Raw genomic sequence first — 24,993 nt, forward strand, 5'->3', positions numbered from 1 at the left:
AGTAATATTAAAGTAAGTTCCCTTCACAAGCTTCGCCATAGTTCTCCATACTTCAGGTGAAACTACTTTATGAACTAAGATTAGAAGCATAATATTTTAAACTTTGTAAGTATTTAATTTTTCTCTTCTGAGATTTTTTAAGTTGTTTTATGACTTGCTTAGTAGGGAAAATCTTTAATTTAGATATTTTGTACAGTATTATTTAACTTGACATTTTACATCTATATGTGTTTTAGTAAAAATTTACTTATCTAAACGTACAAAATTAGATTGAATTGATTTTAAAATACTATAAAATTAAATAATAGGTACAATATACGACGGAGTATAACCGATTTATGACTGATATGATATACTGATACTGATATACCTACCACATTAATATTTTAAATGTGAATTTTTTTGGATTGGTTTGTTTTGATATTTGGATATTTGATGTCAACAGTGCTAAATTTGATGTAATGAGCTGACTTGGGTGATTGGATACCTTTTATGCCGTGGGAATGAAAACAAAGCTAGTATACGTTAAAATGAAAATGTTACCAGATATAAATGCAACATCAGATATCACCAAGCTCTAAAGCAACCATTCCTAACTTATTCAGCTTAAGATCAAACGGAATCTTTGGCAATAAGCTCGCTCCTCCAATATACGTCAGGCCCATCGACTTGTCTAATCAGACTGGCGATATCTAATCAGCATTGGCTATATCCGGGCCGAGGCCAACCACAAACGCCTCCCAAAAACCCGGTCAGGCCTCCGTGGTCAATTAATAATTCCTCAGCAGCCATAATTGATTGTTTTATCGCCTAAATAGCCGTTCTGTACCACAGCTTAACGGGTAATTGTAAAAGATGGTAATTTTTGAAATATCAGTCGTATTATGAGAAAAGCAAAGTATAAATTATAAAAAACTGTGTCATTCTACTTGATGGTGTTCATGTGAATACTAGATATTAATAACAAAGTTGACATTTACTGAAAATCTAACTTTGTATTACTTAGTATAAAGTCGACATTACAATGGCTAAATAACTAACCATACCACAAAATCACACCTATTAAACCCAGGAAGTAGTAGTAACCAGACGCAGATATACAACGTAATATTGTGGTTGATATGATTAATCTTATCCAACTTCATCCAAAGTATAATTCAAATATCTCAACAGGTCAAGTAACTATATTAATGATCTAGCTTTCATAAGATTTTTGGAGCTGCGGACTACCTAGCGGGTTTACCAGGGCTCCGGTTAAAGCAGGAGTAGGAACGAGTTGGCGATTAGTCAGTAGATAAGAGTCTGACACTCTCTCTGGCCTTGCCCAAGGTGGGAGAAGGCAATGGATGAATTTCCCCCATTTAAAAAAAAACTTATTTTATATATTTATTCCCATATGTAAATAAATACGTTAATTTTGTTTCGGCTTTTCAAAAATGTCAGTAGTAGCACGGAGTCTGGAATTGTGCCCAGTATAATTATAGTAATAGACTCACCCCCTATTACATGGGACTTATAACACAAATGGTAAAAAGTGGGTGCGTATTGTACAGTGGTATTACGTGCCGTAATGTGCACCTCTGCCTACCCCCTCGGGGATAAAAGGCGCGACGTTGACGCGTAAATAATGAACGTGCAATGAACCGTGGCAAAAATATGCATTTTATTTATCATACAATTACAGTATGAGCTTAATTTGTTTTTGAATGACATCAATGAATATTTTATGTACACTCCATCATCCCTGACAATATGGTTTTAAGCTGAAAACTAATTATGTACTCATAAATATTTTCATATATCAATTTCATAGTTAATTGTCTTTACTCATGCATCTAAGGGCTGAAATTAATAACAATTGATCTAAATCCAAAATGATTGGAATGAGACCAAGTTCTATTGAATTTCTGACTCCAATTTTGAATATAAAAGGCTTGAATTTGAACCCTAATCAAATCAAATCAAATCACTTTAATGCATCCATAGTGAATAGTGTGGTCTACAATTTTATACAGTCGTCGATTAGTAGATTAAAAAGCGTAACTTTATTATTCGTTTTTTTTTTCTATATTCAACACCAACCTTTTTGTTGAAATCATTACTTAACTTTAGGCAGTCCTGTACCTGAAACACCAGCCCCATCATTCAGGCTTCTGGCTTAATTTTATTCTTTTCACATCCTTAGTCTTAGTACGTATGAACACATATGTATATGAATGATATTAAAATAGACTAGCTGTATAAGCATTTAGGGACTATGACATAATTTCCGCACACGATTATCTACACAAAACATGCATGACATAATTTAGACCAAATAAAATCGACGGATGTATACTTCAATTAATTCATCCTAAAACGATAAAATAAAGCAACAAATGTCGGGTATTTCCCAATCACTCTAAGAACTTTATGCTAATTAGGCACCTGAAACTCCTACAACTGTAATTACACTCTATTTCCTAAGATACAAAGTTGAATTTCAAATGGTGGTATGAAATTCGATGGATGATATTCTGATTTTTGAATCGGATCATTTGTTTTAACCCTTTTTCAACAGTGCGTGAAGATTTTAGGTGTAAAAGGTCGGATGGCATCACTGGGATAAAGAGAGTAGGTACCTGTTTAAAAATCAATAATATGTAAATTACGAATATTTTTGTCTACATATATACAGTAAAATTCAATGAATGAACAAAATCTGAGGTCCATTGTGTAAAAGTAAATTTGAAAAAGGAAAAGTAAATTGAGGACTGACTTGACTCTAACTAACCAGAACCAACCAGAAACAAAGCTTATTTTTTTGTCTTATAGCTATCGTGTGACTTTCTAAATTAACTAGAAATCACAGTTTACTCATGTACATTTATGGAGAAAAGCTTTATTAGTTTTGAGTCACAGAGGTATTCTTCAACATGAGCAGCGTGCGCAGACGGGGCGACGTCTCCTCCCCTAGTTTTACTGACAAAAATCCACCCCGTTCCTTCTCCTGCTTTAAACTGAAGCCCCGGTAACCTGTTACGTTGTCCACAACTCCGCACTCAGTATACCTGATTATTAGTTAAAGCAATAAAATAGTAAAATTTTAGCTCCATGCTTTGTGTGCACATAAATATTAAAGGGTACCAAGTGACTATGAACCAGTTTTTGTAGCTATAGATATATTGTCAAAAAAGAAAAACCTAAATAAATATTTTCTCTCAAGACTAAGCTCAGTCACCACCTAAAAGCAAACGTTTACCTAAAACCCACTTAAGTATTATAAATATTGTACCTACCTATTACTTATCTTATTTTCCTTCGCCACTATGAATCAATAATCTTCTGCCAAGACAATAAATATCACTATTCTGGACGGCACACTGTAAAATGTGCAGAAACCGCTCAAACTAATGAAGAGTTATGAATTTTTCCACCAAGCAACCCTGAAAAGATTGTGCAGAAAATATTACTAGGATTGAAAACCCTGGATGCATTGTGTAAAAAAGGTAATTTAAAAAACTAAAAAACCCGACTGCGTTTCTTTATAATATGAAAATGAAAAATTCCTAAGACAAGAAAGTCGTCGTAAAATTGAAGCAGTCGCGACCCATTCTAAGTATGAAGACTTAGTGAGGGCACATACGGCTAGCTGAACGACTTGACGGATTTCAGCTTGATAGGGGTCGTTTGATTCGTATTTACTGCGAAAGTGACACTAGATATATCAAAATATAAAATAATAACACTAAGAAAATAATTTAAAAAACTAAAAAACCCGACTGCGTTTCTTTATAATATGAAAATGAAAAAACCCTAAAACAAGAAAGTCATCGTAAAATTGAAGCAGTCGGGACCCATTCTAGAATGATCGCCGAATGTGCCCTCACTTAGTCTTCATATTTAGAATGGGTCCCGACTGCTTCAATTTTACGATGACTTTCTTGTTTTAGGTTAAAAAATATGTTGCATACATATTGCACAATTTCCAGGAACAATTTTTTTACCACATAACATGTCTGAAAATAGCCAATAATAGCAGCTACGAATAAAACTTTGATACACCAATAAGTCGATATAATTACATCGCCTTGAAGCATAGCAATCAATAGTAGTAATTAATTTGTTCTAAGAAAAAGCCGCTTTAGGCAAGTCGGTCAAGGTTTAGGCAAACTAATAGTATAATCAGAATGACGTGGGGCAGTTCAGTGGGTGTTAGGTTATTAGTAATATTGTATGTATTAATATTACTAGTTTCTACCAGCGGCTTTGCCCGTTTTATCGTAGGATAAAAAATATCCAATCAAAGAGCAATCAAATCAATTTCGATAAAAAGTGTCAAATGTAAAACTCCTGTCTCTATACCAAATTTTATCGAAATCCGTTCAGTAGTTTCAGCGTGATTGACGAACAAACATCAATTTATAATATGAATGTGATAAGATTTCTGTAAATAGACTTTATCATGATTATCAAAAATGAAGTCTTGATTCGGACCAAGCAATATTGAAATATTGATTTGAAATAGACAAAAACAAAACCTTATCTTGAAATGGGACCCTTGCTAAGCTGTATTTTTTTAGACTTTATTATCTAACTAGATCGAACTGTAGTCGTACTTTCATATAAAATAACAGGGAACCAGCCCTTTGCTTCCTTACCAAATGTATGTGGAGGAACAAACGTAAATTTATTTAAGCTAAATTGAGGTTTAGATGAATGTTGCAAGACATCCCATATTCTTATCTTTGATTCTTCTCTTGGAGGACATACATTTTTATAGGAAAAGGGGTTGCAGAGAGGGCTTAAGTTGTCCCTTTCACAAGCTTATTGAAATGACATGCAGATTAACATTTTTATGCGATCTTGCCGAGGGATGATCGGAATAATACCAACGGTATTTGGACAGGTGATCTATATTTTATTTTGGGGTTCTATCTTCGCTTTTTTCTTGACTAGATCACAGATCTGTTCTGAATTTTAAAAAGTGTGCGTCATCTGATTTTTTTGCGTTATCAATTGCCGACAACCGCAGATGTTTGCTTGACAATATTCAGAACTGTGGGCGTAACGTACTCCTCCAAAGCAAGGAAATGGTATTTTAATATTAAAATGGTTACTATTGATTATTGGCTTGTGATTTTTGTGTAATGATTCATTTTACTGTGGAAATCAGTTTATATCATCATCAAAATCGGATATAAATATAATAGAAAGAAAGAAAAACAGATTATTTATACAGACATCACTAAACATACAGTGGTATATTATTCCACCACATAAAAGCTCAACATTTTCGTAAGAGGTGAATGACCTTTTTATTTAATGATAGAGACAGACAGAATCACCTCATAGACACCTGTAACACTAGAGGCGAATTTAAGGGTTGTTGGGGAATCAGGGATTGGAAAGACTGGGAAGGAAAGGTATTTGGGTCTGCGCTAACTTCACTCACACAACGCAAATTAACGTTATTACACGTCAGATTTCTGTGAGGCCATGGTATCACTCTGGTCGAGCTGGCCCATTCGTGCCGAAGCATGGCTCTCCCACACTTGAAAACCAAATACCATGATTCGAATCAAAATCACATCATCTCAATTCTGTTCAAAATTCAATTTCACAAGTCGTGTCTTCTCGTACACATTTCGGTTACGAAACATTTTACAACTCATACACGTTTCAAGAGATCACCCCGAAGTGTCTGGAACGTTCCGGAAATTTTGTATGAAACTTTGTTGCAACTTCTAGCCGAACGAGTTTGTAGAACTTATGTCATGTTTCTTAGGCAGTTGTCCCACCAACGGCGAGTGAACGACTAACTATCGGCTATTTTCTCGCTCAAGAAACGTACAATAGATATACATTCCGTGTAAACAAAAGAGATGCATATACAAATAGTTGATCGCTGTGACTGTTCACACTGCCGGCGAGTGCTCGCTTCACTTGTTTGTTTTTGTTTTCACTCGTTTTCACTCGTTTCTAGTTCTAGCTCTACTCGTTACTCGTTCATCGTTGCCGGTGGGACAACTGCCTTAGCAAAAGTTTTCCTTCATATGTTCAAGTGCAGTGCAATTTTTGTGGAGGTTTGTTGTGGATATTGTAAACTGAAGTTCAAAATGTGTATAAATCTTGTAACGATTATAAAAATCATTGTTTACTTTTCACATTGCAATAGATGTTTTTCTGCGATAATTTTTGTGCAATTAACTTGCAATATAATTTGTATGCTACAAATAAGTCTTTTTTTAATGTTAAGAAGTTGAAATACTTATAAGACAACATTTTCCAGTGCCACTGAAACTGGACCTGCGGATTGCTTAGCGGATTACCAATGCTCTCAAATATAAATTTTATTTCACCGTTAAGGATTGTCTGTTAATTTAAAAATCAGACCCAAAACCTTCCTAAATTCCAGACGTTAATTTTAGAGATGTGACCCTTTCATCGAAGTGAATGCTGTCATGAAATCAAGTGGGTTTACGTACTAACTATTCTGCGTACGTGACCAAGTGATGAAGTTCTGATAGTCCAGGGGCTTGCTACACATGTAATGTATTATAAGTACTCATATAAACTACTCAATGTTAACTTCGTAGGATGAGCAGAAATAAGATAAAGATCATAACTAAGGTTTGTTTGTCATAACAATACTGCTGCTAATTAGTAGGTAAGTTCCATAACGTGTCTTTACTTTACCCTACAAAGCTTGCTTACTACTTGCTTTGAACTCTTCAAAGAGGGATTGTCGTTGCAAGAAAATATGAATTATACAATGTAGTAGCATAAATACACATGTTTATATTATAACTTTCGTGAAACATACTAAATTATTTAATTATTAGATATTTATTAAGTATTAGTTTCAGTAGCATGCGGCATTTCCCGACACACGACTGGGGTGTGTCGCGAAATGCTGCATATGAATATGAGCCTCTATCATGGCTTGAAACTAGTCCTCGTTAAATAAGCACGTGAATAAACAATAATTAATTGTATGGTATATATACGTTAGTAGAATATTCGCAGATTTTTACTTCAATCCTATAGTTAACTAATAGAGAATGATGACATGCATAAAGTTCGCCTTATGTACCACTATTATCACAGTGTGCATTAAATTCCAAATAAATAAATATGTGTACAACAATTTGAATGCGCATAAGATTACGACCTAGGTTGCTCATTAACGGAGGTGTAGGTAGACCTATTGCTCGCAATTATTTTATAATGAGCGAAATGAGGCAACGTATATAAATACATACAACAAAAAGCAAGTCTAATTTAAAAAATAATGAATACAGTTCTAAAAAGAAACATAAATTTTTGTCATATAATATGACATGTATAACATATAAATGCTCAAAAATTTGCCTTTGTGTCCATTTCCATATTAAGGGTGCTTTTCTACCAGAGATGTACTACGAAGATATATTAGCTAAGCTGTGAAACTATGTGACCGATTCCACTGATATTAAGGTATGTGTGTGAGTAAATTGTGCAGCTCGAGTATGCGGTGTATCGATAGTAGGGAAGCCATCCATGGCACGCGTCCATAGTACACATCCATAGCACGCATTTTTCTATATAAAAAGATAGCTTAGCTGAGTTCGTTTCTACCAGTGCTAAGTTATGTGTAACAATGAATATGAATATACCCTAAGAATGCAGTTTTATATCATATTTTGATGTACCTACTTTAATTAAATGTAGGTAATTGGTAGCACTGCACTGTTAGCTCGGTGGCTGGGCAACTGGCTGCCGTGCAACGCGTAGCGGGTTCGATTCCCGCATGGAGTAACTCTTTGTGTGAAAAAAATTTTGTTTCGGGTCTGGGTGTCATGTGCATGTGAAATTGTAGGTTTGTAAACACACCCACGACACAAGATAAATTCCTAACGTGGGGCAACGTTTTTTTAAAAGACAAAGATAAAGCAAAAAGACAAATTGATATCGGAACATTTAAAAACTCATCTATCATCGTATCTGATGTATGAAACATTTTTTTCTTTTTATTCATTCGCGAAATAATCCCAACATTTGAATCGCAAATCGCTTAAAATGCATAATTCAGCTCATATTTTAGCATCATAAAATTATATATTTACATTGCCCACTCAATTCTGCTTCGGTTAACTGTTCGATTGTTTGTGATAATAACCGATTTATAACAAACAAACGAGGCTTGTACTGCTAATAGTCTAAGAGCTACTGAAACCTTGAAATTATGTTCATTTTCCACCATTAAGTAAGTACCATTCCAGACTCCATACTACTGAGAAATTTTTGGATAACCGAAAAAATACCAGGAATACCCGTAAATAATTGCCCGATCCGGAAATCAAACCCGAGATCCCTTGCTCGGCAGTCGTACTTGCGACCACTCGAACAACGAGGCAGTCGTCAGCCCTATTACATGGGACTTATAACACAAATGGTGAAAATTGGGTGTACATTGTACAGCGGTACCAAGTGCCGTAATCTGCACCCTTTTGGGGATTATGAATCGTCTTAGAATGTAATGAATCGGCATCCTATAAAAAAAATCAATCTAGTCTTACAGGATGAACCTATTTGGATATTTGAAAAGTTCAGTAGCTCTTAGACTATAATACAACAGTACGTGGCGTTTGAATTTAGAAGGATTTATTTGCTAAACGAATACGATTGTTGCTTCTGCAGACGAATTTGGTGCGTTCATGTTCTATAAATAGCGTTTTAAAGTGCTTTTTGCTTTATTTTTGGTTTGTGGAGTTCGTTTTTGGATTGTTGTTGTGAGTAATAGTTTGACGGTCTTGGTAACGAGTACTATAATGGATTCTTAAGTGAAAAGAATAAATTTTAATACATATAATAAATGTATGTCTTGTGTACAAGAACCGTTTAGTCAGAGTGGTATCATGTCATGTGTTAGAGTGCTTTTCTATCAGAGATGTGCTATGCTACATTGCTGTGGATACGTTTGGTTTCCACAGCAGTGCAAGTTGTCATATATTATTTTCTGTATCCTAATCAATGTATACTGTTTAGAAGATTTCCACTTAATATTTTTTTGGCTAAATGAAAAAGATCGGTAGAATCTATTGCCAATTTTCGTTAATAGAAGAATTATATCATTCTCAAAAAATTGTATGAATCTCATTATTGAAGGAACATTAAAATACATTTAGTAAACTAGTAATTTTATAGTTTATTTTTTATAGTTAGATATATATCACTAATAAAGGTTCTTATAAATTAAAATAATAAATCACAGACTTAAACAAACGCAGATTTAATAAGTAATCGATGGTTCATGTTGATGTTTAATTACTGGAATACTTCTTTACACTCTTACAGCCTCGACTGAAATAGAAAGAAAAGAATAATTATTACAACTGTTCAATTAAAACTACAAAACAAATCAGTTCTAATAACATACTAAATAGGACTTTCTTTTTGAAGGGGTAAAGTCATCCAATGACTTCTCCTGCCTTGGGTGAGGCGAGAGGGAGTGTCAGACCCTTACTGACTAAAAACCATCCCGTCCCTACTCCTACGTTGAGCCGCAGCTCCAGATAAATAGGACTAATAACATAGCAAAACTGCCAAAAATATACCAAAAGAACTTCCCTTCAAAGAATGACAGTAGCGATACCCAATTACCTACTTGAAGAGTTATTAAAAAAATCAATAGTTATTTACCGCGCCAGTACAAACAATAATGTGCCACAAAATTTATTTATAATAGTGTTACAAATTTTCTTACCTCAGGTCCAGTGTGGATGGCCAAGACCATGTCGAACTCGTTGGCTCCAAGAGAGATGTGAGCGCGACCGTCGCCGCCGACGGTGACGCGCTTGCCAGTGCAGTTGCTGCCGCTCTTCTCACCAGAGATGACGTCACAGTAAGTACCAGCGGGCAGGCAAGTCTGTGTAAAGAAAGAAAATATGAGTAAGTGTATAAACTTAATTCTACAAGTAAATTTAAGTCATTTACATACATACATATCACCTTTAATCCCCGAAGGGGTAGGCAGAGGTGCACATTATGGCACGTAATGCCACTGTGTACACCCACATTTCACAATTTATGTTGTAAGTCCCATGTAATAGGTGGTGAGCCTATTGCCATATATCGGGCACATTTCCAGACTCCGTGCTACCACTGAGAATTTTTTGAAAAACCGAAAAAAGCCCAGTGATACTTCGCCCGACCCGGGAATCGAACCCGAGACCCCTTGCTCGGCAGTCGCACTTGCAACCACTCGGCCAAGGAGGCAGTCATTAATTTAGTCATTTGTATGTAAAAATCTAAATACCTCAAATAGCTATTGACAACATACCTGGAGGGTCTCGTTCAAGTCCCAGTATTCATTGTTGAAAGCGACGAAACCAGCGTTTCCTCTGCAGAAGGCAATCTGGTTGCCGCCGTTGTCCCACCAGTTGGATAGAGCGCTGTTGCCAGCCTGGTTTCTGAAGGCAACCATGCTGTAGATCTGGCGCCAACGGTGCTCACAGATCCATCCGTTACCGCAGGATTGGTCCTGAAGAAATAAAAGAAGTTGAAGATGGTATCCAATGGGTGCTAATTTGACTCTCTTGTATTCCATAAAAGGCCTAATTTATCTGATATCTGTTTAAAGTATTGAAACTTACAGAGTTGATGGAGGGAGAGATGATGTTGCCGCTGCTGTCCATTGGAGGTCCAGCCTCAGTGTCGTGGAAGTCGAAGGAGCTCATCAGCTGAGGCCAGCCGTAAGGATGGGCCAACATGAAGGCAATAGCACCCTTGTACTGTTTAGCGTTCTTGTAGGTAAGGATGTTTCCACCAGCACCGTGACCTCTTTGGTTGTCGTGGTTGTCAATGAAGGTAAGAGAATCGCCAGAAGCAAGAAGACCCCATGCAGGTCCGAAGTTGTGCAACCATCTGAGTTGGTTTCCACGGTTGAAGGCGCGGCTGAGTTCCATACCGAATTTGAACTCTGTGACGGCGGCAAGAGGAGTGTACTCATCGCGGGAGATGACTTCACCACCAAGGTCAATGACTTCCTGGTAGATGTAAGGGCGAGCGCCAGAGGGGAAACCGTGGGCAGTGTTGAGGTTGTGTAGCCTGTCGTAGATGACACGCAAGTCTCCGGGCCACATGTGTTTGGCAGCGTCAATTCTGTTGGCAAATAGAATTAAGATTATTGTAGAAACTAAAATAAATAACTGCCAGGTAAAATTGCTCTTAACTGGTAAACAACTGGTCATTGGGAATACAATTAATATTTTACCTGAATCCAGCAACACCCAAGTTGATGAGGTGGTTCATGTAGTTTACGATCTGTTGACGGACGTATTCATTGCCCTGGTTCAAGTCCTTCAGACCAGACAGCTCGCAGTTACGTACCTATAACAGGATAAAGAAATTGTAGAAAGAAGAACGTAGTTCCATATCACACTGACTTATCTATGGATACCACATTCTGAGTAAAAATATCTACGAATTTCGTTTAACGAAACTAATAACAAAGAACGCAATTAATCTATACTTCTATACTAATACATAAAGCTGAAGAAGCTGTTTATTTGAACGCGCTAATCTCTGGAACTACTGGTCCGATTTGAATAATTCTTTTTGTGTTGGGTAGTGCATTTATCAAGGAAGGCTAAAGGCTATAAAACATCACGCTATGACCAATAGGAGCCAAGCAGAGCAAACCGCGCGGAAGTAGCTAGTGTTAAACAAATTACCCTATCAGCGCAGCAGCCGTAGTCGTGGCCTTGAATGACACAGTGGGGCCAGTTGAAGTCGTTCCTGCCGTATGGCACGCCAGGGTAGCCCCAGTTGCCGAAGTCGGCGGTGCTGCCACCAGTACCAGTGTTCTCATTCCATGTGCCTGTCATGTGGTTGATGATGGCATCGACGTAGATTCTGTAAAGAAGAAACAGATTTAAAATAATGAAAGAGATTGTTAAGTAAAAAGAATTCGAAGACTGAAAGAATTTTATTAATGTTAAGCCTTTAACTGCCATCAGAAAATTGTTGAAGGCAAATCCTCCACTAACGTAGGTCACCGGTGATCTACGTGACAGTTAACTTGAGAGGACAACTTTTTTGAGAATAACCGAATCAAATTCTTCTCTAGTTTAGTAGTGATTAGGATTCATGTTCCTTATAATCATCATGAACAAAGGACTGAAGGGAACTTAAGTTGTTTGTTACTGTTGATAATGATATCATTATAATTGAAACTCTACACAGCTGATGATAAGGTAATACAAATTCCTTGCTGGCTTGCTTAATCCTCGGAAATTATCACTATCTTGATAATAATGGGTGTTAAAGCTATCTGAATGAAAATCTCAAAAGGCTAAGAACTAACCTGACACCAGCGTCGTTACATTTGCGCACCATGTTAGCGAACTGTTGTTCGTTACCGGAGCGGGTGACAAGGCGGTAGGAGATGGGCTGGTAACGTTCCCACCAGGGGCGTTGGCGAGACCAGATGGCAAGGTTCTCATTGGGAGGAGAGATCTGAAAAGAAGAATTGGAGCCATTACTACAAAAACTCAGAAAATTTAAGAAACTCGTCTTAAAAACATATGGACCGTTTGAAATAAGTCCAGACTTAGTTGAAGATCAGTAATCTGCTATCCAAACACATAATTCTTCTCTTATCTTCTCTCTTCTTCTTAAGAGATGACTAAGAAAAGATATTTAATTACTTTTCTGTTGATAAAATGGTATGACGCTTCTATATGTTATTATCAATTTAATGCTATCAAGAATTGATACTGTCATGGCGGTAATCTTGAATACTGTAGATACCTCCTGTTATTAAATTAATACACGATATGACTTGTTAAAAACAGAGATTGATAGTCGTTGATAAAGGTTTTTGTAGATTTGTCATCTATTAAGTGGGCCTATCCACGCAATCGATAAATAAACTTGATTAAGATCTTTAGCATTGTTTTTAGGCTTATTTCTGTTGGTTGAGGTTTAAGTGACCGATACCGATACCTACAACTACTGGTCTAGTCAGTCTACTGGCCTCTAATAGAATTCTGCGTTTTGATCTAGCGATTGAGATAAATATAATGAATACAAAATAGGAGCACTTTCTTCAGCTTCTCGAGAAATCATTAATTTATTTTTAGGGTACAAGCCGGCAAACCAGCAGACGGATCACCTGATGGTAAGCAATCACCGCCACCCATGGACACCAGAGGCGTTACAAGTGCGTTGCGGGCTTTTGGGGGTTTGTAATTTAAGGGTTGTTGGGTAATCGGGGATTGGGAAGGGGGTAATTGGGCCTCCGGTATATAAATACCTACTAAAATTGGATAACTACAAAAGAACAATTCGATTTTTGCTTCTTACCTGAATACCACCATATCCTCTGGGTCCTAAGAAAGTTTCGCACTCTCTTGCGATGTCATCCCACTTCCACTCAAACAGGTGAACCATAGTCGTACGGCCTGATGCATAGTGAGGGTTTTTGTAGGCCAGTGCCAGAGTCACGGCCGCCAGGCAAAGGATGAGCCGAAACATCCTGAAAAACCACAATATAATAGTCAAACACTAGTAAATATGGCAAATTAACGACACTAAAATGATTTTTCGAACACTTTTAATGAATAAATGTTCGCAATTGAGATCATGAACACGAAGTGCAGTGAAATTGATACTCTATTTGAAATCGAATAACATGATAAAGTAACACGTAGCTCTGCCTATTCTGCCAATAGGTACGATTATTTATTGTTACAATCAACTGCATTGAACAACAAATCACTATTAATTTATCTATTAAATGCAGTAAAATAGCGTCCATATTTTCACAATAAAAGATTTAAAGAAGATATTTGTTAAATATAAATACTATAATTTTACACAAGCCAGATAGAAAATTACCGTGTTCTAATGAAGAAATGCTTCCTACTAAAACACACACTTTGAAATTGTATTATCTATTTGTATTCAATAAAACACTCTATACTGACTTGACTAAGGTACACAATGAATTGTTGATCCACTACCTATGTAATATTATAATCACGATATTTTGCTTGACGTAACTAAACAATACGATACGATACAATTTATCAATAGACTATGTATGTGTTTTGAAATGAGAGTATTGTAATGATTATTTCCTCAATATTACTCGGATACATAGAAGAGTCATATAGTTGCAGTGTTTGTTATGTGCTATGTTTGAAATAAAAAATCAACTAAAGTTTTATTAACGCGTAATATTCGCGGATTCTTGGTATTCGAACGCAGATCCACACTAAACACAATGTGTTTTCTATTGTTTTATATATACCTGTCTTATATACTTGTGTACGAGAGATTAAAGAGAGGTTAAAAGATGGCAAAAATGTTATTGACCAAACAAAACAGAACATGTAATAATTCAATTTAAAGTGCAATTTACAAATATTTTACTCTAGATATTATTTATGTATTAAATCAAAATATAATTAAACGGATGCTATTTGTGAGAAAAACGCAGTATAAAGCAAATGACGATTTTTAATATCTTTTTATAAGAATGATATTTTTATTACTGAAAATCAGTGATGGTGATAAGTATCTCATAAAATGAGAGATAATACTACACCATGATATTATAAAAAAGTGAATTTTAAATGAAATTGTAAGAAATTGACTTACCTTACGCTTATTACCCCTTAGTGCACTATAACAGTAGATAGAAAAGTCTGCGTTGGCCCTCCTACTGCGCCCACGCTTATATACAACGAGATAAAAACCTCAGTCTACGACTTAATATCTATATTATCTTTTAATTATTATAATCTTCGATAAAATGGTCCAAAAACAATAATAATCTAAGATTTCGTACGATGATTGTAATTATACTTAAGATTTTTGGATATTATATAATTTTTTTGTAGTAGAAAGTTCTAAAATACATGCAGATTTTTTGATAAATGCATCAACGAGGATGCATGATAGCGCAATTAGGTATTTTAATGACATTTATGTACAATCTCAATAACAATAATAATAAATGAATGTTTTTACTCACTTCTTCGATGTACATAAGTAAACAAGTACTGTATTATTTTGTTTTTTAATCTGTAATTACTTCATATTGTTGTTGTTATTTGAAATCGAAATTTTGACATTAGTAGACGTCTCAATTGTTGTGTTAGATATATTATATATTTTGTTAATGTCAGTGACCATTACTTAGCTGTAAGTTATAGTTTACCTTTTTGCGTGTTCCGAACTAACGAATGCTGTATATTAAATTATGTGTCTACTAAAATGTCATTTAAAAAAAATATTAATGAAGTACTAACTTCTGCCAGCAGCTTCGGGATACAAAGTAGCCTATATTATTATGACGCCTATATCTATTATATAAAAATAAGTCTTTTTATTATTCCTGACGCTATAACTCCAGAACGCAGGAACCGATTTCCACGGTTTTACATTCGTTGGAAAGGTCTTCCATGAGGTTTATAGCAAAGAAAATTTAGGAATAAAATCTAGAGAAACGCAGGAAGACAGGAAAATCACTGATGGCGATACGGAGTTCGCCGGGTTTACTAGTGATATATAATAATATTCCAAATTTAATCTCGGTCCTTTCAGTTGTTTTGATGTGAAGTAAACAAACAAACAATCAAGTATACAAACTTTCGGATTTATAATATTAGTAGGATGTCTTGAGTTTCATTTTCATCATCAACAGTTTTTTATCGTCCTTAATTTTGACACTTGGTAGCCGGAGTGGAGTTTGCAGTTTAAATAGTTTAGGTTTTTTCAGAGTGCGTTGATACCTGATAGTTTTCAAATATGTGGTTCTTAAGTTGGCATTTAAGACATCTAGGTGTTCTACTATGCATTCAAGATTGAGATTAACAAGAATAAACGTATTTTTTTTAAATACAAATTAAGTTATTTTGAATCTTATTTCAATGAATTTAGAATTTATTGATACCACAATGCCGCGGCATGCCACGGCACGACACGGATGCCGTACTGTACCATGCCGTGTCGTGCCGGCAGTGGGCGCTGACGTTAATTACTCATTCGAAGTAGCTTCGAATGGGGAAGAATGAACAAGAAAGTAAGAAACTATTATTTTATTTCATAGTATCGCTCTATTGCAAGACATTAATTTTTATTCAATAATACAATAGTACAGTTATTACGGACCAAGAACTTTCTACTATTTTCATATCTATTTATATAACACGGTTTTTAACAGTTAGAAAAAAAAACAACATTGATTTTAACATTTTATTTATGATACATGCTAACAATTTTCATTATCCCTAAAAATGTATTTTTAATTCAAGAATGATAATTTAAAAGATTTTTTATAACTTTTCTCCTGTTCTTCGTAATGGCATCGTGACTGTGCTGATGCTTGCATGTAAACTTCTTAGTACCTAGTTTGCATGAATGACTGAAAAAAAAAAAACATTGAAACCATAAAATATAATAACAAATGTAAGAAGGCCATTTTTTGCTACTTAGGTGAGGAAGCGTTAGACTCTTGTTTTTTTTATGGTGAACAATCACCCAATGGCTTCTCCCGCCCTGGGCGAAGCGAGAGGAAGTGTCCAACTTTTACTAACTAAAAACCACTTCATTCCTACTCCTACTGTTCGAGACGGAGCCCCGGTAGCACGCTTGGTAGTCTGGAACTCTGGGATAACAATGCAATATCCCTTTTCTCACACATGTACCTATGTACCTATACTACTACTAAAATCTTAAATTCATCAATACTCCATGACAGTCTATTGCGAGACTGCATATAAAGGGTTTAGCATATTAAAATTAAACTCATAACATTTATTCCAATTAAACCATAAACAGGTGCTTTTGAAATGTCCACAAAGGAAAAAAAATATAGTCTGTAAGTCAGTCAGTCTGACTGTCGGTGAAGCAAGGTGCTCATTCCAAAGTGTAGCTTCGAATGGAGAAGAACGAGCAAGGAACTTGTTACTATTAAAAAAATATATGTAAAAAATTGTTTCAATCAATAATTGTACATTTATACGAAAACAATGCAGAGATAATAATAACTATTTATTAAACTACTGTAAATGATTTGAAACATGTATTATAGGTACTTCATGAAAACGTCGAATCGTGTTTTTACGCATTAATGTCTTCTAGCACCGTCAATAAAAGCAAAAACACTAGACAAATAAATATTGTCCTATGTCAACATTAATGTTTATTGCTGCTTACCTGCATTGATCAATATTACGTCATATTATTTTATCAATAATACCTAATATTGTAAATCTGATTACCAACAGATAAGTAAATAGGTACATTAACATCGATGCACGACGGAAGAGCGTGATTATTCCAAAATTATCAGATAATACTAAGATTATAGTATACCATAATTATTATGAACAATAATACCAAAACATAATTATCATGAACACTGCACATTAAGGACACAAGATTACGGAACAAAGGTTAAGAAGTAATAGATTATAACACAACCGGATAAGATTTAAAATCGCTTGCTGATTATAAATATTGCATCTGTGTAACCATATTACTTTTAGCTTTTTAGATAAGTTTTTTTTGTTAGTATAAGCCGGTAAACGATTAGACGAATCACCTGATGCCCAATTATCTCACTTCCCAATCATCCTAAACCCCGAATTCCCAATATTACCTTTAAATTCCTAACCCCCCAAAAAACTGCACTTGTAACGTCTCTAGTATTTCGGGTGACCATGGGCAGCAGCGATTGCTCACCATCAGGTGATCTGTCTGCTTGTTTACCGGGTTATACCATAAAAAAAATCGCTATTTCAGTGTGATTGAGTAATAAATAATATACACACTTGTATTATCTTATTGGAACTATTCAAGTGTATAGTACTATCTTAGATTTAATACGAACCTCAGTCCCGACATGTATAGCAAGATGCAGCTCTTCTCCAGCACCAGATAATGTGATTGATGCTGCCCCAGTACTAGACACGGTCACATTCTTCCCAGTGCAAAGGCTTCCTTCTTTCTGACCAGATATTATGTCACAATATACGCCAGCTGGAAGTCCAGTCTGTGAACAGTTCGATATTTGTTATGGATGCTTTCTTTCTACATCTTCAAAATTACAACGTTGCTTAAGGTTTCTTCCAAAGTTAAACTAAAAATTATCCTGTTTTACCCTGTTTAATTTTCATGCTTACTCGTTGGTAAAAGGTACTTTTAATTCGACCTTTTAATATATGTATCGCCAATCTGGTCGATATATGTCCGGCTAAGGCGTCCACTACCGACGATCCCATTCATATCCGCTCTTTATACTTCTTTCGTAAACCTGCTTTCATCCATCCTTTCTACATGTCCAAACATTTACCCCTTTAGTACTAATCCTCTTATAATTTTATATTCGAAAGTTAAATCACCCCCATTACATGGGACTTAAACACAAATGGTGAAAAGTGGGTGGACATTTTATATCGACATTAGTACGTGCCGTAATGTGTACCTCTGTCTACCCCTTCGGGGTTAAAAGGCGTGCTGTTGTCGTTGTCGAAAGCTAAACAATGTAATGTGTGTTTATCAGTATATTCATAAACATGGATAATCATTAGCTTTCTAGCTTTATTTTGGTCCATCATTCAAGACGACTTACCTGGAACTCTCTATTCAACTCTGTTCCCTCTGTGTTGAACACAATGAATCCTTTATTCCCCAAACCGAATGCTATCTGATTGTTGCCATTATCCCACCAGTTTGAAACAGCAGTATTGTGTACTACGTTTCTGAATCCAACCATTCTGTATACGGGAGCCCATCGATGTTCACATACCCAACCTCCACTACACGTATTTTGGTCCTAGAAATGAAATAATATTGGGATAGAAGCGTATATACTTTTATGTCACTTCTATACTAAGAACCAATATCGTCTACACATTTTTGTAATTACAAGTAATTCAGGGCCATTTTGAGGGGGAGGGGGGGATTATCAAATGACTTTTCCCCGCCCAGGCCAGAGGTAGTGTCAGACTCCTGCTTCGAGCCTCGGTTACCTTTACGGTTCTCCATAGCTCCGGTAGAATTCTAAACCTTGAACGAAATTCTAAGTTTCTGTCTTTCTCGTTTAAACATAACTTCAACAAAATCAAGATTAGTTTAATTGACAATCTTTAAACATATAAAAACTTTAGGACGCGTACGATTTTGCCATAAACTGCCACTCAACAGAAGCGGAACCGCCGTTCTTCTTAGTTTTTCATACAAATAAATGATGTGCGCAGCAGCACAGTTACAATACAGCAGCCTACACCTACTCAACGAAAGAAGTTAATACTTAGTTCAGAGTTAGGGTCTAAACAAAAGAACTAAAATATAAATTATCACATTTGAACCTCCCAAATTAAAACGTTACCTCATTTATGACTGGAGATATAATATTTTCATCAGCATCAGCCGGTGGACCTTGATCGAAATCAGTGAAATAGAAACTGCTTGTCATCCGTGGCTGTCCATATGGATGTGCTAGAAGAAATGCTATCGCAGTCTGTAAGGAAAATTTATTTTTGATGTTATACTACTTATGTATTATATAAAAATAAGTCGGGTTTTCCTTCCTGACGCACGAACCGATTTCCACGGTTTTGCATTCATTGGAAAGGTCTCGGGCTCCGTGAGGTTTATAGCAAAGAAAATTCAGGAAAATTTAACATTGGAGGCGAAACGGACTTCGCCGGGTTTGCTAGTACTGCAAACAAATTCTATAAAATTTGATGGTGCATGGTCTTTTTACTTAGGACTTGCCATTACTTCATTAAGTTATTACCAATTTATATGAGTTTATTAAAAATTTGTACCAGTCATCAACAAAAATAAAAAATATCAGCCAATCTGCTCTGGTCATTTGCAAGTTCAATGCTTAGCAAGTCATCAAGCAATTATATTTTTTATTTACTAAGATAAGATTATTAAAGATCTTAATCTAATTTACCTTATACAAAGTTTCATTTTTGTAAGTCAGTATGAAACCATTGCGCTGCGTGTCGTGGTTGTCGACGAATATCACAGCGTTGTCACTGGGCATCATATCTAGTGCCGTTGTTCCCCATGATTCTAAAGTTTTCAAAGGTTTTTGACCACTGAAAATTAACGCTAATTCCGTTCCAGCCTAAAAAGTAAAAACGTAATAAAGAGGTGGAAAATCAATAAAATCTTATCTAACCTAAACAAGTTATATTTTTCTTCTTGTTCAAATATTCAACCATTTTATCTACTGGTCAATCATTTATCTTTTGATGGGTCATTGTTCAAATATTGAACCATTTTATCTACTGGTCAATCATTTATCTTTTGATGGGTCATTGATGTAAATAATTTTTAGACCCAGAACAGTTCTTTCGGTACATTGCTTACATTTGTGTCATCTCTTTCAGAGTTCTCCGTAATATTTTGGCACTACATCGTAATACGTTAACCGCCACGTCGGTTACTGGTGACCGAGCTTAGGGAGGATTTACCTTCAACAGTTTCCTTTCGGTCAAGTCAAGTGTTTAAGTGTGGACTATGTACCTATACCAAATAAAGATATATTGTTAAACACATACCGTGAATTCGGTGACGTCTCCCATATCTTTATACTCTTCAAATTTGACTGTTCCATCTTTGGACACTTCCTGGTAAATGTAAGGTCTGGAGTTTCTTCGGAACCCATGATTCATGTTCAAATTATTGAGACGTCTGTAAATCTCATTCAAGTCCTCTGGCCACATGTGCTTGGCTGCGTCCACTCTGAATAATGATATCATTTGAAAATCGCTGTATTTTAGACAAAGTTGAAGTTTCCAAGTTCGATAGGATCTACTAATAATAATAATTCATCAATGACTCGACTGCTTTTTTACTAGCTTTTGCCCACGACTTCGTCCGCGTTGGATAATAACTTTAGGGCAGAAATGTATTGATAGCTGTGCCTGCGATTCCGTCAGCGTTTAATTCTTTGTGTGTCATTAAGTTAATGTATTGGCAATATTGTACAGAATTGACCTCTCTACAGATTTATTACATACGTATAGATATAGATTACATCGAAAAATTAGGTACTCATTTTACGCATTACTCTAAAAATAAAATTACGATAGAATTACCTGATACCGGCTGCACCGAGATCGATTAGGTTGTTAAGGTAGTCGATAATCTTTTGGCGAACATACGGCATTGTTTGATTCAAGTCCTTAAGTCCTGAGAGTTGGCAAACACGAACCTAGAGCATAACCAAAATATTAAAATTGTCGTCTCATTGCTATATTGGAAATGCTTTATTTGATCGAATGTTTTCTGAGTTGATGAAGTGTAGGCATTCTGACTCGCCTTCACCCTCCATTACATGGGTATCATAACACAACTGGTAAAATAGAAATACATAGTCCATCGAATTATGAATTTTAGTTTAGGAGCTGAGGTAGCTCCGTCAGTGCACCCTATAAAATGTAACAAATCATGACGTTAAACAATATTTCAAATCAATATCGTCGAGAGAATTAATTCTATGACAAGAAAATAAAAAGACATGTCTAATGTTTTAAATTAATCTACCAGATGGACATATGTATAAACAAAAATTAGAAAACTTTCCTAATATTATGAACCTTACTTTAATTAAAATAGAGTAACAATTTTAACAGCATAACTGATTAAACATAAAGTAAACTGCTATTGTAACGTTACTAACCTCAGTAGCATTGTTATAATCTTGTAAGTCGCAGATTGGGTGATGAAAATGTTCTTCTGTATAAGGAACTCCTGGGTACGACCAGGTATAGGTATCAGCAGTACTGCCACCAGTCCCTACACTTGTTGCATAATCTCCTGTCATATGGTTAAATACTACGTCGACGTACACTCTGCAAAGAAAAATGTTTTTAACCGACTTCCCAAAAAGGAGGAGGTTCTCAATTCGGCCGGTATGTTTTGTTGATTATGGACCTTATATGCATTGACAGAGGGGTGTGTTTATGAAATGTGTTTGTCAATACAGTCGCGTTACAAGAGAAGATACTTGGCAAACATATATTTTTAAATTACTTATAGCCAAAAACACAATTTTTATTAGAGTTAGATATTATTTTATTGTAACTTTCGTGAGACATACTAAATTAATTATTATTATGTTCCTCGTCAAAACAGTACGTGAGTAAGCCGATAACATAATAATTAATAGAGTTAGATATGTTGCATGAGGATGATGATTTTTCCCTTAAAAACTCGTGACACGAAAACGCTCATAAACCAGGGTCTCCAATCTCCAATCCGCTTTCAGTGAGATCTTTGAGATTATGGTACCTTAGTCCAACCGTTACTCTCACAAGCTGTTTAAGAATGAATATTTAGACAAATTACCTGACTCCAACTTTGTTGCATCTAGTAGTCATGTTCAAGAAGTCAGCTGCATCTCCTGATCGGGTTACAAGATTGTACGACATCACTTGGTAGCGCTCATACCAAGGTCTTATACCACCGTCAAGATGTATAACCAAATTTTCTGATGCTGGCGAGGTCTGACAAATATCAAAAGAAATAATAGTACCTACTTAAGCACTTAGGAGAGTACGAACAGGTCTGCTAACCAGGAGTGATAATATCATGGCCTTACATGAAGACATATGTTTTACACGGTACGGCATTCTATTAACAAAGATATCTACCAAAAGTAAAAATTAGGGAAATAAGGCAATATTGTAATGTATTCATTTGCAATGTTTTCGTTACTTTTTTGTTTGATTTCAACTACAGATTTTGACATATAGAACTTAAAGTGCTTGGACAAATGTATTTCGTCTTAATATCAACAAACTAACCTGAACAGCTCCAAAACCTTTGGGTCCTAGGAACCTCTCGCATTCGTCTGCAATGTCCAGCCACTTCCACTCAAACATCTGCACAATGACGGAGCGGCCCGGCCATTGGTTGGTCTTGATGTAGGCCTCGCACGATAACGCCGCGCCAAACAATGAGCAGAAACAAAACCACACTAGAAGGGCCATGTTTTGAGCTCTAAAAGTTACAAATATTTAATATTAATAAAGAACTCTAATTAGAATCTTCATGACCGTGATAAGGTCAGTAGTGACAATTAGACCTATGACCACTTTTAGTATAAGATCTTAATACATGCCCAAAAGACTGGGAACGCACTTGTAACTCCTCTGGTGTTGAAGGTCTATGTATATGGTTAAATTCATGAAGCAAGTGCAAAGAGGAGATGCCATAATATGGATATGCACTGAGACAAAACAAATCGGTCCCGTCCAATGAAATTATAAGTTAAGAGGAATAAATAGGTTATAAGCACTCAGAAAGTGGCACATTATAATGTGGACAATTGGCAACGTGTTTGTAGTATGAGACTGCATGTTGGAAAATAGAAAGTGGGGTGGTGTATAACGTGAAGTGTCACACATTATGTTAAAGGGAAATCCAATTATGACATCTCCTTTGGATTTGTTTCATTGTTTAGTAATTGAACTGAATAGAAACACAAATATACGTTCCCAATTTTTAAATCGCATTTAATTAAATTAATTTAGAGATAATTACAGACATACTTACATACAGGAGAACACTACCGTTCACCAGGAAATTTAACTCGACAATGTTGTTACAAATCGAAACACTTAACAAAATAGGAAACTACTTAAATAACAATACAGCACGACACTTCACATTATGTACAAGTGAATAAGTATGCAGTTATGTACAGTCCCGTACATAACAATTTTGTTTAATAACAATAATAATATGGAAAGTTCCAGAAGTACATAGTACATAGTACGATTAATAAATACCTTTAAAATATTTTTTTTCGGTCTGTAGGCCTATTCTGGGCCCTGTAGGTATTTTTCCCGCAGATCCATTTGGAAACAGTAATTCTGGCATTTTCGTAAAAAAAGCACTCACACTACACAGGTTACCCAGATGCGGAACAACAATTTGTGAATCACACAATGATATTGTCATGTGCGTCACAATGTATCACACTGTTTCACAATGTCTGGATAGCCTATGTGTATGACTAGGTACCAGATAAATTTGAATCAAGAACGTAATTTGTATGAATATCTGCATATGTTTATCGAGATACTTATATAGAGGTGGTAACACTAGGAGCTACCAATGGTTGTAGTTACTGTACCTAATGTTAAAGATTTGATATAATGGACATTAGAGATGATTAAAATAATAACAGAGATAGGTACCTTATATGTATGAATATTCCATATTATCCAGTTTGCCAAACATTGAGATTATACATTTGTCTTTTGGGGAGAGCGCATCAGTGGACTCTCATAGGTTATTTGATTTTAATTCATTGCATGCGGGGATCTGAGTCCTTAGTATTCTACCTACTACTACTACTAATAAAACCTTATTAGGTTTAATTAGGAGAAAATGTATTTCTATTACTTTTAGATTTTTGTTATTTCGCTTGAAAATTAAACTTCCCTTACTGGGATCAGTTAATGAGAAAGATTTTGGGTAATTATTATTTTGATAACTTAAACGTATTTGGAGCAGCTATTTCTCGGTACGGTATTTGCAAATAGGTAGTCAGAATCTTAGACATCCAAATCTGAATAACCCAATTTTAATGCTTTTTTTTTGATTCAGTTCTACGTCTTAACTTTTAACCAAATATCATGCCAATTATAGAGGGATCGACCTCAATCTGTCTTCTTCTACCATTTTAGAGAAATAGTACATTCTTGGTTAGACCCGTTGTCATAGACATTCGGATTGAAGACCGAAGACTAAATAAGCTCTCTGTCACAGGGTCTGAACACCCAAAAATTAGGCTCGGTCTACTAATGGTTATTTTTATTTGAAACTTTTATTGGCAATTGTAATCCGATGCGGGAATCTAACCCGCAACGCCATACGTATTGCAACCCAACCTTATTGTACCCAGCGAGATAAGGAAGAACCATATTTTCAGTCAAGAAGACTTCTTGTCTATGGAATAACGTTAGTCACATATTCTGCCCAAGA

General features: G+C 35.5%; 2 protein-coding genes across 3 annotated transcripts; both read right to left on the reverse strand.

The window, feature by feature from the left end:
- Nucleotides 1-9,237: 9,237 nt before the first annotated feature.
- Nucleotides 9,238-14,795, reverse strand: LOC118268996 (alpha-amylase 2). Its single transcript, XM_035583862.2, has 9 exons — nt 14,629-14,795; nt 13,330-13,501; nt 12,329-12,480; nt 11,697-11,877; nt 11,237-11,352; nt 10,617-11,124; nt 10,304-10,504; nt 9,728-9,889; nt 9,238-9,324 (listed from the first exon to the last, which is right to left on the reverse strand). The coding sequence occupies exons 2-9, from the start codon at nt 13,498-13,500 to the stop codon at nt 9,313-9,315; spliced, it is 1,503 nt and encodes a 500-aa protein (XP_035439755.1). The 5' UTR covers nt 13,501; nt 14,629-14,795; the 3' UTR covers nt 9,238-9,312.
- Nucleotides 14,796-16,213: 1,418 nt separating this feature from the next.
- On the reverse strand, nt 16,214-23,719 carry LOC118268995 (alpha-amylase 4N-like). 2 transcript variants are annotated; one of them, XM_035583861.2, is made up of 11 exons: nt 23,557-23,719; nt 22,806-23,001; nt 22,348-22,505; nt 21,680-21,851; nt 21,096-21,211; nt 20,556-20,739; nt 19,943-20,119; nt 19,367-19,498; nt 18,608-18,811; nt 17,867-18,028; nt 16,214-16,396 (listed from the first exon to the last, which is right to left on the reverse strand). In XM_035583861.2, the coding sequence occupies exons 2-11, from the start codon at nt 22,989-22,991 to the stop codon at nt 16,373-16,375; spliced, it is 1,515 nt and encodes a 504-aa protein (XP_035439754.2). In that variant the 5' UTR covers nt 22,992-23,001; nt 23,557-23,719; the 3' UTR covers nt 16,214-16,372. The 2 variants fall into 2 exon arrangements, with proteins under 2 accessions (XP_035439754.2, XP_050556338.1); XM_050700381.1 differs by having other exon boundaries at nt 23,553-23,634.
- Nucleotides 23,720-24,993: the final 1,274 nt, after the last annotated feature.

Source organism: Spodoptera frugiperda, chromosome 2 (assembly GCF_023101765.2).
Source record: "Spodoptera frugiperda isolate SF20-4 chromosome 2, AGI-APGP_CSIRO_Sfru_2.0, whole genome shotgun sequence".
Classification (NCBI taxonomy): Eukaryota; Metazoa; Arthropoda; class Insecta; order Lepidoptera; family Noctuidae; genus Spodoptera; species Spodoptera frugiperda.

Excerpts from the sequence above, each read along its gene's own strand:
- LOC118268996 (XM_035583862.2), bottom strand. The coding sequence starts at position 13,500 with ATGTTTCGGCTCATCCTTTGCCTGGCGGCCGTGACTCTGGCACTGGCC. Across the intron at positions 11,125-11,236 it reads TTGGGTGTTGCTGGATTCAG|AATTGACGCTGCCAAACACA; the intron begins GTAAAATATTAA and ends ATTTGCCAACAG. Across the intron at positions 9,890-10,303 it reads ACTTGAACGAGACCCTCCAG|ACTTGCCTGCCCGCTGGTAC; the intron begins GTATGTTGTCAA and ends TTCTTTACACAG.
- LOC118268995 (XM_035583861.2), bottom strand. The coding sequence starts at position 22,991 with ATGGCCCTTCTAGTGTGGTTTTGTTTCTGCTCATTGTTTGGCGCGGCG. Across the intron at positions 22,506-22,805 it reads AAGGTTTTGGAGCTGTTCAG|ACCTCGCCAGCATCAGAAAA; the intron begins GTTAGTTTGTTG and ends GATATTTGTCAG. Across the intron at positions 21,852-22,347 it reads TGCAACAAAGTTGGAGTCAG|AGTGTACGTCGACGTAGTAT; the intron begins GTAATTTGTCTA and ends TTTTCTTTGCAG.